Source organism: Stegastes partitus, unplaced genomic scaffold (assembly GCF_000690725.1).
Source record: "Stegastes partitus isolate 25-593 unplaced genomic scaffold, Stegastes_partitus-1.0.2 Scaffold169, whole genome shotgun sequence".
Classification (NCBI taxonomy): Eukaryota; Metazoa; Chordata; class Actinopteri; family Pomacentridae; genus Stegastes; species Stegastes partitus.
In genome coordinates, this window is record NW_007577900.1 from 64,724 (window position 1) to 82,199 (window position 17,476).

The 17,476-nt window shown below is 40.0% G+C and overlaps 1 protein-coding gene across 1 annotated transcript in view; it reads right to left on the reverse strand.

The window, feature by feature from the left end:
- Positions 1-4,583: 4,583 nt before the first annotated feature.
- Positions 4,584-17,476, reverse strand: part of hpse2 (heparanase 2) — a 53,562-nt gene continuing 40,669 nt past the window's right edge. Inside the window, exons 7-12 of the mRNA XM_008279773.1 lie at positions 14,330-14,423; positions 13,386-13,492; positions 13,171-13,285; positions 9,926-10,071; positions 7,727-7,873; positions 4,584-5,100 (exon numbers count right to left, since the gene is read on the reverse strand). Coding sequence (XP_008277995.1) covers positions 4,938-5,100; positions 7,727-7,873; positions 9,926-10,071; positions 13,171-13,285; positions 13,386-13,492; positions 14,330-14,423 — 772 coding nt within the window. The 3' untranslated portion in view covers positions 4,584-4,937. The remainder of the gene's footprint in view (positions 5,101-7,726; positions 7,874-9,925; positions 10,072-13,170; positions 13,286-13,385; positions 13,493-14,329; positions 14,424-17,476) is intronic.

The following is a 17,476-nucleotide window of genomic DNA, read 5'->3' on the forward strand; positions in this document are numbered from 1 at the left end:
GAAGCTGGAGAACCCGGAGAGAACCCACGCTGCACGGGGAGAACATGCAAACTCCACGCAGAAAGATCCCGGGTGTGTCCTCACCGGGATGCGATCTGGCGACCTTCTTGCTGCGAGTCAACGGTGCTAACCACCTTGCAGCCCACAGTGGAAAATATTTTTTGGAAAATGAATGTCTTTGCCTCAAAACACACAAGTTTTGCTTTTGTAAGAGGACTCAAGTTAGGAATTGATATAAAGCGGGGTATATTAATTCACTTTAAGCATTTAAATTCAAGTAAGTACAGCAAGACAAAATCCTGAAATTAATTTAAACCTAATGTTATAATTGTTTGTATATTCACATTTTCCATCAGGGAACAGCTTTTAGGAGATTTACAAACAGTGCAAAGTTTTACTGAGGCCTCTGTTTGGTCCCAAATTCATTCTGCAGCATGACAACTTCAAATCGTCAGTCATAAAGTCATAAAGAACTATCTATGTACCCCAAGAAGAACAAGGAGTCCTGCAACAGATGATGTGACCCAAACAAAGCCCTCATCTCAGCATCATGGAGTCAGTCTGGAAAACATAAAGATGCTTGTACAAGGTACCTTGAAGAACTAGCAATATTTTTTTAAAGGCAAAGACGAAATATTGTTTTGATGTGTCTTTTTTTTCTGTTTGCTGCACTCACGGCAATGTTTATGAAAGCATGTTCATGGCTGGGGCTTGTGCCGTTCCTGCAGCGGCGGTGAACCGTCTTTGGGGTTCGATCTGGTCTTTTCATCTTGCCATCTTGATGCAAGACTGGAGTCAACTGGTCAACGTTTTTGTATACACAGCATGATTTGATGATGGTTGTGTCACGCAGTGCACCTGTGTGGAAGATTTTGCCATTTGTTGCATTTCTCCTTTGATTTGTCACCCATCTGTGTATGTGTGTGTCCTTAACTCCACTTTGAATAGAGCTTCACACACACACACACACACACACACACACACACAATTGCAAGTTAAAACCACCTGTATATTCATTTTAGTGTTGCCTTAAATATACATGCATTTATTGCATACTCTTATGTTCCACCTTATGTACTTTTTCCATGTCCTGTCTGGCTACATCCTGTCCTAAGTTTTGAAAATAACATTTAAATAAAAAGTATGAAAGCATCCTCAGTGCTTGTGCGTAATAGGTTTGGAGAGCGCTGCACATCACATATAAACTACATATACACAAACACACAGTCACCAAACAGCAGGCCGTTTCTCAGAGAATGTTTTGATGGCTTCAACAAATCTGTGTTATAATATTCTGCACAGACTGTATGCTTGGCTTCTGAGCGGAGCAAAGAACCCCATAGTAACATAAATATTTATGTTTCATTAACGTTGCTTGGGTCAAAATGGCCCAAAATGCCGAGAGTTCTTCGTTGCGGGCCAAAGTCTAATCTAGTCCATCAGTTTTCTGGGGATCTAGCATTCATGGAAGTCTTATTTAAGCTGACTCCTGTATATACAGAGTAAACATCATGAAATCCTCAGTGTTTGCTAACAGGGCAAGGGGGCCTTGCATGTCTCAAAATGGATCACTGAGTATAAACAGTGTTAGGTGGGCCTGGGTAGCAGTTACCCTCCACTAAGAAGACACTGTCACGCAGAAGTGGCCAGACACGGTGCAGTCCTCCTAAATCACAACACAATTAGATTTTGTCAGAGGAAGTGATGCACATCGGTTGTTATCACAAGGTACAGGTTTATGTGAACCACAGTTCGGCAAACAAAACCATTTCCACGGACCGGCTTGATAAGATCCTGGTCTGAATGTCAGGAAGTTCACTAAGGCCTCGCAGTTCACATCGCCGAGGTCAATTATTGTTAAAGCATTACTTTCAGGCAGAGGCACTGGGTTTACTCAACAAACTCAACATACCTCTGATTAGAAATTATGTGTTGCCTTTAAACTTTGTGATCCCTATCGGTACATAGTTGATCTGAGAATATTCTAAACTCACACTGACAACTGATTCCAAGCAGTTTTCTGGAGTAAGTGCAGCCCAGTTCAAGCCACTTATCTTCCTCTACCTTAACACGCCTGCTCTTTCTCACTGTGGTTTCAAGTATTGTTAATTGTTATGCATCTAAATGTGCATATACGTATAACCAACTTTGTACAATGAATGATATTTTCTTCCTCAAAGGAGCCCAGATGTAATGGACCAGGTGTTAACAAGCCTGGTTTGATTCTTACATGTCAACAATGTTGGCCGGTTTAAAATGAACCACATGTGAAAAGAGGCTGTTCCTGAAGTTCATTTCTGAGACCAAACATTTCTGCTTCTTACATGAAAGCAAGAGCCGATTTCGCATGAATGGAACTTAAAACAAAAATATAATTAAAGGTACATGCTTTGGATCACGGCTCTTGAAGGGCCGCCAGTGTTAACCACTCACTGTCATGAAACATCAGTGCAGAAAATGCAGCTTTTGTGCGCCGAGCTCGTGCAGGAGAAACCGAAAGCACCTGAACGACGAGTGTTCGGGCCAAAGGACTCACGAGATCAAACCCTTCTACATGAGCCCTCCAAGAAATCTCAAGTTTTCAATGCAGTGCGGCTCGAGTTGAGTCTGTCCAAGCCCAAGCTGAGGTCTTAAAGTTTAGCCCATCTTGGCTTCATGTTTTCCATCAACAGTTGCCTCTTGCAGTCACAGGACAGCACTCTTCCCACTACAAAGACTTGTTCCAGCTGCTTCCACATCTGGGGCCAAACAGTGTGCATAAGAATGAGTGAGTGTGAGCGCATCAACGACGGTACATTTTAATACTTTGTTACCTTACTCCAGTTGCTGCAAGAATTTGGCAGCTTTTATTTATGGTTTCTGCGTATTTCTTTTTTTTTTGTGCTCCTGTGCAAGTATAAATCATGTCTTCTCATGTTTTCTATTACGGAGTCTGGTTTTTACAGCTCAATGTGAATTCACATGAAGGGACTTAGCTGTTTACACAGAAGTAGAATTGACCACCAAATCCTCTTTTGTATGTGGCACAATGAGTTTACAGTTTAGAGTTTAATGGAGTCTGGCCTGTGGACAAACTTATGTCTGAGTACATTCTTTTGCTCGAGTGCAGATTGTAGCAGGAGGAATTTTTACTGAAGCACATACAAGACAAATACAACTTCTTATGCATTTGTACATGTTTATTACCAACGTAAACTTTTTATTTTTTAACAAAAAATAATATAGGCGGACTTTACATATTAAAATAATGCTCTCCAAAAAGAAATATGGACATCTCTACATTAACTATAAACACATTCAGAAGACAAATATTCTTTATATTTAACATATTGAGACAATGAACCTGCTCTTGTTCTTCCGTCATGTAAGAGCTTCAAACTGTTTGTTCTTACTCATGTCAGCTCAGAGCGCTAAACACAACCGAATCTCTCCCGGCAAGGTTTTTACTCACCGTGTGGTTTTCGTCTAGTAAATAGCAAACCCTTCTTTAAAGAAGAGGGTTAAGATATGATGGAGTAAAACTAAAGTAAATGCAGATTGAAATCTTTTTTCTTGTGTGCCTTTTGCCCTTCAATTACCCCCACCACCATTTGCATCTTTGCACAGTCACTTGGTCGTTCCCTTTTTTTAATTTTAGTTAATACATTCTTAGAGTTATTTGGGATTTTGCCTTAGAGTTGGGGCATTAGTACCACTAACATAGCTTTTAAAGTAGAAATATAAAAACAAAGTACTTTATCATATAAATTAGGTGTATACTGTTTGTAAGTAAAAATATCAAGCTTAAATCACTTTTCCTTTTTTTATGTACAATACATTATCTAAAAATATATGACGGTAAATCTGTACAAAATAATGTAAAATATATCATGTATATTTAGTACAAAAGAAACCTAGCAGCATTAAAGGATTATAAGGTCACATGGAAGAGACAGTAAGATATGTTAAAATGCACACTGGAAACGTAGAATTGTTGAATCTATAGCAAACCCCAGCTTGTGTGTGTGGACGCAGTCGGTGTGACGGATGGGTTCACATTGTTCTTTAGCTTAGTATCACTGCAAAAAAAACAGCACTGGAGCCGCATCCTGGCCTATTATACTCTGCAGATAAAATGCAACACAAAAGCAGAGAGTTACACACACACACACACACACAAAAAAAACAGCCTTTAAAAGAAACTAATTGTCAATGTAAGCCACTCGATTTGGCGAGAAGACATTTAGTGGCGCATCCAGCAGACTTAACAGAAACATCAGTAGCTTTATCAGTAACACACATGCACACACAAACACGCATATGTGGTTAGTCCAAGCATGGACACACTGTGGCAGTTATCTGTTTGTGGAGAGGGTCAAGTCAAAGTGAAGCTGACTTGTGTATGACCCAGAAATGCAGTTGTTGTTTTTTTTTCTTTCCCTCATTCTTTGTCTGGTGGTCAGTAAAAAAAAACAGGGGGAAAAAAAAGAAATTGGTTTGACAATCCAAAAATAGAAAATATAGCTTCATTAAGTCAAAGACTGTAGATTTGTTTTCATACTGTCTTTCTGTAGCTACAAAAAAAGGCAGAAAACATTTGCGGTCCGTAGAAGTCTTGTAGTCTTACCTTGTAGTTTTTGATTTATTGCTGGTGAAAAGAAATAGAAAGTGTTCAGTGCAGCCCTTCATATGCGTCTTGGGCAAGTCTTTGTTGGAACGGAGAGGAGAACAAGAGGAGAACTGGGTTTGTTTGTTATTTGGCAGAGTGGTTTAAATATTACCACTGAAATAATGGACCAAGAGGCTGTTGTTTAACCAGAGAACCGTGCTGCATTCAAGTGTCCACTCTACTGAAAAGTCCTTGAGCAAGACACTGAAATGGCCACAAAGCGGTTCTCTGGTTTTTGAAGCTTTTAGTCAAACTGTCATGCCCACATCTTGGGTATGTGGGGTCAATGTTATCTCCGACAGGCGTACGCGTTGATGTTTTTGATGACATAAAAGCCTATGGTCATGGGCGGCATCGCTATTGTCCTTCCAGCCCTCAACGTCTTAGGCTTCAGCTCAGGGAACGTTTCATTGTCCACCATTAGCAGCTTCTCCCCGTTCAGCTGGATATGTCTGCAAAGAAAAGACAGACAAGAAATACCGATTGTGTTCGCTCAGTGAGACACGGTGCGCTTCAGTCTTATCACCAAACCCTCTGACTTTGTTCCTCACCTGCCTTCTGCACATACAAACAGTAGTTGTAGAGAAAAGAGAAAAAACTAGGTTGTTCACCTCAACAACAGAGAATCTGGATCACTTCATGCAGGATTATGATTCTGTCAGTTGAACACTTGGGGGTGCTGCTGTTACAATTTTGCAATTAAACAACTGCACACTAGTAACACCTGACTGAGTGGAATCTGCCTGGATTGAAACTCGAGACTTAAAGCAATGAAAATATTCGGCAACAACCTCCGCTGCTGCTCTGTGCAGTAAGAATAACAGAGATACAAAAATGATCGCTAACATATTTGAGAGGAGGTTTCCAAAAACAACTTCTTAAAATAATATGTTGATAGAATTTGATTTGTCATTTTCCTTAAAACAACTGTTTCCTGAGATACAGTTTGCTACAACTTAACTCATCTTCAACAATATCTCACCATGTAAAAATAAAGTTCACTAAGATGATGGGTTATTGTAAACATTTAAAAATGTTTTCCTTTCAGTTTTGCTTCGGCACTGAAGGATAGCTGAAACTAGATATACGGCCTAATTGAAAAATGCTGCTTTTCTAATCTTTTCCAAGACTCACATTCAGCCTTCACCAGCTGTAAATGCAAAAAAAAAAAAAGTATTCCGTCTCTACTCTCTTTGCACAGACAAACAGAATGCATAGCCACATGTCAGTTGTTTGTAGAGACTCATAAAAATTGCATTTATTGGCTTTTTTTTCTTTCTTTAAACGATTAACATGACCTCATTTTATAGCAGTAATCGTTTTTTAAGACTTGCTTTAGCACATCACACTTGTAAGTCAAGGTGCACTGTGCATACTTTTACGAATGGATAATAGGATGGATGGGTAATTATCAAAAACGGCATAATAATAAAATACATTTTTACCACATCAAGCAGGAGGTTTTGTAATATATTCCTGCTGTATCACTTGCTTGCGTGACTTTTACTGTTTTTTTGAATTCCCTTTTATTTTTTTCCCTCTTTATCCATACAAGCTATCGTTTAACTATCAGCAAATGTGCACTGTAACAATAAATCATGTTCTTTTAGTGCATTTGCACTGCAGTGTCACCTCTCACACTCAACTTTTCAACTTGCTGTAATCAACTTTTCCTACAGCATTGTAAAGTTCACAATACTACACGGTAATAAAGGGATCAAAAATTCCCACAAATTCAATAAAATATCAAATAAAATTATGCTTAATAAGGAGAAATAATGAATCAGACTAAACCGCTCAAAGCCTTCCCTCCACATACATGGGCCCGAATACTTTAAAAAGTCCCACTACTCACACAAATTTATAGACATCTGGTGTTGCTAAATAAAAGTCTCCCTGCACTGCCTGTGGTAAAGGAAAGCACTTAAGGCCAGAAAAAGGCCCATCGTTAGCTCACTCTCCTATTAATTGCCTCGCAATCCTGTTCTAACACCTAAAACATCCTCCATCATTACACTGTTATTGAAGGATCATGCCTGAGCCTCTATTAAGGCCGTATGTAGGTATCATGTAACACAAAGACTGACAGACACACACATGCACACACAGTCCCGGGTCATTAGGCTGTTATTCCAGGATTTGAGGCTTAAGTCTGAGTCAGAATAACAGGCCGAGGGGCTTAAAGGAGAGCGTACGAGACTGAAACCATAAACCTTTTATTTTAAAGGACATTTTGAGGAAATAGGAATTATATTACCTTGTTACATAGAAGCAATATATTACAGTTGGCAGAATTACATTGAGGACAGCATTGAGAGATGAAATGGACTTGATATAAAATGAAAAATGAAACATCTGTTGAAGGCTATGAAAAAAAAAGACATTCAAACAAGGGCTTTGTGAAGAGCTCCGCATAACATATAATACATAATAAATAAACAACTAGCCTTAACTGACAAAGGACAAAAGGGGTTAAGCATTTATCTTGTGCTTTATTAGCTTTTATTTATTGCATTATTTTTTACGAGTGCAGTGTAACTTTAATCAAAACAAGCAGGAGTAATTGCATGTTAGCGTATATTTGCGTTTTGTACTGCGGTAGTCACATAATATGCCAGCTCAGCATAAATTATACCTTGCGTTCTCAAAATGTTAAATTAAAGTGATTTTCTGCAGCTTTTTTTTTGAAGGACTTGTGTTTAGCACCTTATTAAATTCAGACCCAGAAAGCTCTTATTTGCCCTTTTCCTCATGTCTCTCAGACCTTCAGCACAAAGTAATCACTTTATGAAAACAGCTACAATCAAAGTTTTCATCTTCAGATGGGGTCTTTCCTTTAGTTTATTTTACATAAGCAATGATGGGATTGGTAGACGTGTGCAGTTGATATAACCTGGGTCTCTCAGCAGTACACTTGTCTTGTTTGATCAGCGTAAATTAATGGAACAGGATACTCTATGAGACGACCGCACTGTTGTTTTAAAAGAAGGATAATAACTCAAACCTGACGTGCAGGTATATATGTGCATATGTGTTCATGTGTATGCAACAGAGAGAAGTAGCGTGAAAGATACTGACTTGGCTTTGAGTCCATCAGTGCCGTAGGGTTGCAGCAGGTACTGATGGACGGTCTTGTTCCGTAACGTTCCCGCCAACTTGATTTTCTTTCTCGATCGATGCAGGTTGATGATGTAGATTGTTATGGAGCCTCTCACATAGTTATGGCTGGTGCCGGAAAAATGTAAAGAAAATAAACAATGCAACATTAATTTTTCTTTTTCATTCAGAAAGCGCTGTCAAGAAACAGCAAAAAAAAAAAAAAAGGACTCTTCTCCACATCTGTTAATGGGGATTCATCATGTATTACATTGCCATGCTGAATAAAATTCTCTATAATTAGAGATGACTACAAAGAGAAGCAAGTCTTTGATATTTCGGTCCCATATAGTAACAGGATAAAACCGCAACTCCTTGATCTAATCTGGATCAAAAGGTTTGAAGAAAATTAATAAAGCAAAATAAAGCAAGCTCACTAAGATAATTCCTTAGGACAGCAACTTACCTTTTATCATCCTTTTTTTTTTTTTTTTTAGCATAAATTATATTAAACCACATTCAACTTTATCATCCTGATGACGGCTACTCAATGCAAACCTCTCATACAGTATCCAATATTAAAACCTGTGCGGTTCAGGGTCAGATGAAGGGTGTGAACACAAAGGGGCAATACTTCTTGAGTTACACAGACAACAGTGTTTGAGTCCCTCTCCTTAGGGGAAAGCACTGGGGACACAACTTGATAGGAATACTGGCCAAAGGTAAATAACTAACTGAGACAGATAAGACAAACATGATAAAATCTAATAAGGGCCCAGATATGAGCACAAAGACAACACAGCTGTAGTGAATACCACATGTCAGGCCTGGTGTTTACGGCCAGAGCTAAACGGTCTGGTAGACATCTCTCTCGGTTACCACCTCCAGAATCTCATATCTTCAAAGCCATCTCGGTTCAGTGCTCTTTTGGGCACAGGATGAGACATTCATTTCATTACCCCGAAAGACTCCTAATATTCAATATATTACACCATGTTTCAGAGTGATAGATCAGATGGTTAGATGGAGGGAGAGATAAAGATCGCTTAAGTCTTTCAAATGATGAGGTTCTTAGAGATCCAAATCAGGAACATAAACATGTGTCTGTGCTGTTTGATGTTGGAGCATCTCGGGGGGAAAAAAAACACCATGCAAACCACTAAAAGGGGTAAAAGGGCAGTGAAAGTTAAATATCTAATCTGCAAAGACTTTTCAAAGCACTGACTGTCTGGACATATTTATACTCTTTGCTGTCTAACACAGTACAGTCAAACAAACAAGACTACAATGGTTTGTTCGCTAAAGAATTGACTATGTAAAACCACAAATTGGCAGAAATAATGTCAACTGAAGTGGCTTCGGATTTGAGAGAGACTGTTTTCGTGTCTCGGTGTCTGATAGTATGCGCTGATGGGTATCTGGAGTTAGACTGAACCCCACTACGTGAGCCGGGAGCAGCTCTTATTTAATTCCCCATATGTGCCGAGTGACCGAGCGACTACACTTGTTGAAAACTATCTCAAATATTTGCATGCATGTCGTTCGTTACGCAACTCCTGCCCGTTTATCGAGCATCTATCTGTGCAGCGCTCCTCTGTTTTTCTAAGAGATGCTCCACCTGTAAACGAGACCTGTCTAGAGTAAGGCCGTAAGTCTAGCCTGGTGCTGACAGCCGCTGACCTGGGTTAAATGATAACCTTGAACAGGCCATGGTGGCACTCTTTATCTGCTCCCGGCACAGACTGCCTTATTGTCCCTCCCCCTCCCCCTCAAATATCCCCCTCCAGCCAATCCGAGACGGGATAAAGGCCCGGCACACCTTTCAGCGGCTCTTTGACGGCGGGGAGACAGAACCCACACACCTGATAAGTGATACCCGTTAAGTTTTATAGGCTCTGAGCTGTGAATGAGCGGGTGTCTGCGCTCTGCTTATTTATGGGAAGCTAAATGGGCCGGCTGGGGATTTTGTTCTTCCCCACCCGGCGCTGAGCCTCAGGTGTTTGCAGGAAGACACTGGGAGCAGACGGCAAACAGCAGCAGTCTGTTTTCTGTCGAAACCTTCAAGGACATTCCCAAAGTATTCCTGCACTTTGCAGAAGGTTGTGCGTTTTGTCATCTGTCAGATTCAAACGGAAAGAAAAAAACAGAATTCATGCGAGGTAGCCGAGCTGTGGTGCATACTTGTAGTAGCTGGTGCAGTGAGCGTAGATACGTAGCTTGTCTCGTATGACTCGTCCCGGTTGCGGTTTCCTCTGCAGCCCAGCCACCCGCACAGCTAAAACCCTTGGACCAACAAGGCGCTTGAAGACCAGGGAGAACCAGTAATCCTGCAAAGGCAACAGAATCAAACCCAGAGACACATTCAGTATTACTTTTATGACAGCATGTGTTAATATTCTTATCCTCACCCTGAAGACAGGATTTAAGTCGCTGTTTAAAGACACAAAACAAAAGCCAGCAAAGACGTTTGAAAGACTGCAAAGCAAATCCAGCATAAGGTTTTGTTCTTTTCTTGAGGAGTTTTACAGCAATCTTGGATTCTGATTTCCCTGAAAGTGAATATTGCCAAATTCTCCATTTTGTTTATCCAGCCATGAACTGCCATCGAGATTGTAGGAACAGATTAGGTTTCGCAAACTGTGAGAATTAAAGAGAAAGCAGCTCGTCTGTGTGGAAAAAAAAGGAAGAGATATAGTCCACAAAAGTATCAAGTGTAAACATGTCAGCACATTCAGCGTTTAGTTGGAACTGATTGTCCCCATGTAATACGGCCATCGTCTTTAACAACCGCTGACCCGTTCAGAACTGACGAGTCTTAAATGTGACAATTTCCCCAAAATATTATGGTACGTCGTAAATGGCTGTTTTTCTGTTGCCGACGTTGAGTGGTCCACCATACTGAGTCGCACTCTATAGACTACACAGACTCAACACCTCTCCAAGAGACCCAGAACAACATGTGTTCCTCAGGAAGTTCCCATGCAATCCTGCATATGGCAACATTTAAGGGCTTCTTTTTTCCACGCAGGCTTTAACTTAATTTGCTGCCAAGGCATCGAAGAAGCAGAGCACAGTATAGAACAGTATCGTGTTGGCCATGACCAGAGGGATGGATGGATGAATGTATGGCCAGAACTATGATCCGTGATTATTACATAGTGTATAAAACAAAGAGCAGATATGAGTCTGGAGGATTATTTGTGAAAGATAGCCAGGGTGATTTTATACTCTCGCTTTGTGTTTACATTTCAAAACACATGTAACAAAAACCAACAATAAATTGATATTTTATAATCTGTGGCTGCGCTAGAATCCCGAACCGGAACGGGCACCGGCAGGACATGGCATTTTCTGAGAAATCACACAAAAATGCTGTCGACGGTCTTTTTTTTTTCCCCGACTTTGCCTTCCTCGACAGACCGAGAGACAACCCATCGACTGCAGGAACAACCGCACAACACACACCAGACACCGCTCAAACCTCAGCTGTGGAGAGTTTGCAGTAATAGCACGATAACAAGGCGAATGACAATTAACCTTTAGTGTTTAGCTTAATAGGACAAATGAGAGTCAGACTGGCTGAGTGAGACCCTGTTAATCTCGCCGAATTCAACGATCAAAGTATGAGGTTCCATTATTTTTCTGCACCCAGGGGGACGTTCATGATTTCAGTGTTTTTAATTTAGCAACAACCATAAAGAAGTTAACAATCTTCATGCTCTAATTGGGTTCCTCATAAAATAATGAAAAGAAAAATGCTGTTGAAAGTGAAGACAGAAAAACATGCAAGAAAAAAATATGGGGAGAAGGGGCCATTAGAGAGAGCCTAAATTACCTCATCTCCCTACTTTGTATATGGAAAATATGTATTTTCTGTCTTCTCTACAGGCAGACATCTTTGCTGACTGTCTAACAGACTAATTTATGTCCGTCAAAGACTGAATCTTTAGTTGCAGGAGCTCTGGAGGGAGATGGCCGGCGCATGTGGAGTAAAAACAACAAAAAAACAGGAAAGCCAGCATGATTTGGATAGTAGAAAAAGTAAAAAGAAAGGAAAAGGAGGGGGATGAGTGTGGACAAAGATGAAGCATCTGAGGGGCTCTGAGTGGATTTCACCAATGGTGGACTTATCCTATAGGGGAAGGGGGCCAGGTCATAAATTTCCCATGCAGAGGACAGGTTGGCCCTGCAGTGAATTCTCTCAGCAGGTAGGCCGGTGCAGCTCTCAGACATCCAACTATGTTAAAAGCATTGTGATCCTAGCGGGAGATCGGCATTCTCCGAAAAATAATGGAGGCGGAGAGGGAAGAAATATAAAGCCCTCCTGATTGTTTAATATCTTATAGTGTAAGTGAAGCATAAATAAGAGCGTTCCCGCCAGAGAGAACTAATGAGGGTTTTAGTGAAAAATGACTGTCAGGTTTTTTGCAGAAGTGAGCAGTCCATGAGCCCAACAACAATAGCAGTTAAAACTGTATTTTGGGGGATACCAATAATCACTCTAGCAGCCATGTCTGATCTATGTGGAATAATAAATGTTTGATACGTGTCTTGACTCCATTATGTTTTTCCTTTATTGTGGGAACAATGATTTACTGTCCAAGTCATTATTGTAAGTGTCTCACCCCTGCTCTGCCCCAGCTTATTCTAAATGCTTTTTCATGAACTTAAAACTCTTTTTTTTTTTTTTTTTTTATGAACTTGGCTCGCGTTAGCATTTTGTCACTCTTTCGCACTTATATTTGTTTTCGGCAAAATGAGATCATCGTTACTCTAGGAAAAGATTAAGAAGTGTGGCTTTTAAAATAATTAAATTAGCATCATTATTATTGTTAATAATAAAGAAACATCATGACCTCAGAGGCATACTATGTGTTGTTAAGATTATTTTCCCTTCACATGCTGATCAGGCACAAGCAAGTAACAGTGTATTTCAGATGGGTAGTGCAGTGTTTTGGACAGAGCTTTTTGTACTTCTGTCCCTGCATGTTTCTGACCCAACCACAGGGGAACTTGGCATTGGGCGGTTCCATTCCACACAGCGTTGCAGGCTGTTTTACTAACATGCCTGCGTATCAGAATCTCGGGTTGCAAAATCTCTCACCAGGCCGACCGTCCCGCACAGAGAAGCGCACAGTTACGATGGGGGTTGAGGGGAGCAGTGACACTGTCCTGAGCTACTGATAAAGGGCTAAAGTTACACGGCATTTCACCCCCTATGAGTCTAAGCACTCATCACCACTAAACGCCTTTCATCTCAGCTAATAGCTCCCACGGGAAAGAGGTGACATCCAGGTACCGGGTCTGGTATAGAAAAGTCCAGAGCGCAAAAAGGAGCGGTCAGGTCAGATCTTTGTTGTTGTGATTGGGGTTTTGGCAATGTTGACCTAAAGCTGTTCTAGTCGAACTGAAAAAGAGAGACTTACAGGTAATGGGTTAAAGTGCTGGTCCACAAGATGCGTATATCCGTAGTCAAAGAATGAGTGACGCAAGACAACATCAATCCCTTGCACAGCAGCCATCCCCAGCGTGTTCACCCACCTGGAATACACACGAACACATAAATATAAGGAGGGCTGTCAATGTCTTTGGTTGGGATGCATTAAAAAAACAAAAAAAACATACTGCACTAAGCACTTACAGAAAGCCAGCTGCGTATGTGTCAGAGAGGTTACTGATACCTCCTGCCCATGCTGGCCCCAGTCCACCGAGCCACACCTTCTTACCAGGAGTGTGAGTGTTCACAACCTGCAACGAGTGACGGAAATGAAGGTTTATCAAAAAATCCAGCTTTGTGTTGGCTTATTTTGGATTTCACGTCAAGATCTTTTCAATCATTTTCCTCTCTAATGTGCTCTGAGGACCATTACAATAGACTCAAACGTTTTATTTTTTAAGGTGTAAGCCAGGTAGGTTTTTTTTTTTGTGGTACTGAATGATTTACTGAAACCTACCATATTTTTGTGTCTCTTCAAGCTAATAGAAAATCATTAGATGTGGCAACAAAACAGTTCTACATAGAAAGATCATGTTGCACAGAGAACAATAATGTACACAAACCAGAAACACAAAAACCTAATGCACAGCAGAATCCCACTTCTCTTACATTTCATTGAATGTTTTAGGTTCTTTCTTCTTTTTCTTGAGGCACTGAGTAAGTTTGCCACGGCGGCCAGTGCTGATATGTTAGTCCGTGGCAGATGTAACTCTGTGGCCCTGAGGGCTCACTCTTGTGGTTTGAACATGTGGCTTCTCCATCAAAAGAACTGTCTGAGGGCTGAATGATCCATAACTTGGCAAACGCAAAAGAAATGCAAATATATTGTGTGATTAAAATGTGTTATTTCTTTGTATCCTCGCTGAAACTGGTCAGGAAGTCGAAACTGATAAAATAGTTTAATAGTGAATATGTCTGAAATGTGACCTCTCAAATAAACGCTGGATATGAACACAATTTTATACCTACAGTGAGAACACATGCAGTGTATGAAAAGTTGCTGTGGATATATACAGGTCTTAATACAGTATATATAACCTGAGATTATTTATAGTAGAGGATGAAGATTTTGACTTAAATCTAAGTACCTTGGTGACTTTGGTGATTTGTTCTGTCAGTGTGTCCAAAAGACGAGTTTTCAGGAAGTCCTCTGCTTTGCTCACTCTGCCATCCATGAAATAACTGCAAAAAAAAGAAAAGAAAAGAAAGAAAAACACTGTGAGAGAAACACTCTATGTATGTATTTACAATGTGAGCAGCAGACATAGGATTTCTTTTCAGCACAGATGGTAAAAGTAAGCTGAAATGTTTGTGCTGACATTCACTCAAGTTTCCATCGTCTCCTTAGAAATAACACAATTAGAATTTACACTTCATCAATACAAGATCAGAGTATAAACTTTTTAATATTAAGTGAAACCTTGTCACTGAAATGCACATTTAAATGCAAATTTAAGTTGAGATACATCGAGTGGCTTCACAATCTATTCATCAAATATAAATTTCTCCCCATTAGACTCTCTCTATGTTGTTAAAAATGTTACTCAGTTTTGTAGCGAAACCCAATACCATCAATCTTCACCACTTTGGTAAATGTTTAATATATTGTCCAATAATAACACATTATACAACGTAGGTCAGTGACATTTCAGCTGTGAAAAGAACAAGAAACAACTTCACGGATGCGACCCTGCCACCAGTCTGACTCACTGGATGTAGGATGCAGCTATAAGTCTGCCGTTGGCCTTCGCTACGAGAAACAACAACCTCTAAGCAGCACTCTGCCGTGCTGAAAATGTCATGCTTTGCTGATTAATTGGACCATACAGTAAGGTGACCCATTATTTCTGTTAAATATAGGCAGATTATCTATTTTAATCACAGGTCTCGTCTCCCTGAGTGCAAACGTACACCAAAACAATTCCCCCTATCGCTATTTTGAGGAAACACTGAAGCCACATCCTCTACTTAGCCCCACCCAGGATGACCGTGATTGGCTTAAAGAAATACAAACAAGCCAGAGCGTTTCTGTTTTGTTTCTTCCCCCTGTGGCAGAATGATAGAGAGGTGCAGCCAGACCATTATCTCGTACAGAATGGGCTGGCAAAGCAACACTACCCTGGAACAGACTCTCCACCACAATTGTTGTGGCTCATTATGGACTCCACTTTTAAAATACAAACCACTAAACATTCATAGGTCTCAGAAGGACACTACACAAGTTCACTACAAAAGCTACAATGAACAGGGAGTGACACATTCAATTACACATTAGCGCACCGATAATAGAAAACTGGTTCAAAATGTGGTCTTGCATAAGAGAGGAGTTGAAAAACCGACTGCACAGTGCAGATCTCCATCCTCGGTGATTTGTTGTGTGTGACAGAAACATAAGGAGAGACTAAAATACGAGATGACGTTAATAGCGCATAATGAGGAAGAAATTTATTGGTGTAGTAGTTCGAGCCAAAGCCCTGAGGAACATCACCCTGCGGGTAGACAGAAATCCTCTGCAGGAGTCTGAGAGAGAAACAGAGGACAACAACCGCACACTTTGGATCATGATTTGTAGTACAATAAAAAAAATAAATAAAAAAAAACCTGACATCTTATTTTCTCCTCAGAAAAACAGCACTAAAAGCTCAAGAGCATTTTCTTCATGAATCTAATATCCACATGAAATCATATCAAGAAATAAGTCGGTAAATCATGTAGTTTGAGCTTTTAAGTAAAAAGCTTTAACAGCGGGGAAGCAGCATTTCTTAGGACACACAACACTATCGCAACTGGCAGCAGTTAAAGACGCATTGAAGTGTTCCAGCGTCCTGTGTTGAATTACAAAACGTCAATAGTTATCTGAGAGAAAAATTGGGAATTTGAGGATTCTATTAGTCACTGGAACAGAATCAGATGGTGCTCCGCGGGGAGTTTGAAGCTTCATTAGCCAACTGATCTTCATATTACAGGTTGTAAAAGACTTTACAACTCAAGCATTTTCCATCAACTCGTTCCAAAGCTAGTGAAAGTCAAAAGTGTCCTTTTTTTTTAAAATCAACTCCCAGTGGTGCAACTTTCATGAACAGAACTATATTTATCCAGACTTGATCTGTTAATTTCACATTTATTGTTTAGTTTTACGTATGAATGCAAAATGCAAAGGATTTAATGAATATGTTGGAAAATTATATCTGTACATATAATACTCCAGTGATGTCATACACTCTGGCCAGCAATAGATTGTAATTGCGCACAAGCAACATAAAAAGTATCATGCAGATGTAAAATGATTCATACCATATCCGCTCTTTTCAGTCAAGTTACAAATATTGTGCCAATTTACATTCCTCCCCCAAAACTGGGGGAGACTCCAAGAAAGCCATGACAGGAAATGTACAATTGAGACAATCAAGTTACTCAGAGAATGACAGTCAGCACATTTCCTATTCAAAATTTCTAAAAGCTAAATAGGTGGGGACAATGCCAGGGTATTGTATTGTAACTACACAAGAAGACCATGTAATCATAACAACAACAGCATCTTATGTTTCAAAAACAAAAGTCAAACCTCTGCTCAACCTGTTTTGTAAAAGTCTGTTGTAATGACAGATAGGGTCAACAAAACTGCGGGGGGAAAAAAAAGAGCCGAATTAAGCCTGTGTGGGACGAAGCAGTGTTGCAATCTGAGCATAACCTCGTTGAAGCTCTGGAGAAGTCCCAAGCTCCTGGCCTCACACTGTAAACAATGCACGGATTAAGTCATAGCTTCACACAAATTATTTGGTTATCCTGCCATCTTTGCAGAGAGCTCACAATAATTCTTCCCAAGGAGAGAAATTCTAGTTCATATATGGAAACAAATTAAAAGTCAGCGCAGCTTCAAAAACCAGATCTTGCACCACAAATCAGTATGAATTTAAGCTACAGCCTATAAAAGCATCAGGTAAGAAAGGAACTACAGCCTTCATTGCTTAAAACCCAAGTTAAGTGTTTTTGTTGGAGCAGAAATCCCCAAAAGAAATTGTTATAAAAACAATTATTTGTGTATTTCAAGCAGGATTGAGAGGATCATAGCCTGGTATTCAAGTTTAAGCTCCTAAACTACAACCGAGATGTTTTCCTCTTTTTTTTTTCAAGCAGCATTTGGCATGATACTTTAATTGCTAGACTGACCAGAGTCCAATAAAATGCAAAAATGAACAACAGTGTGACTGAATGTTTCTAGACAAAGACCCACT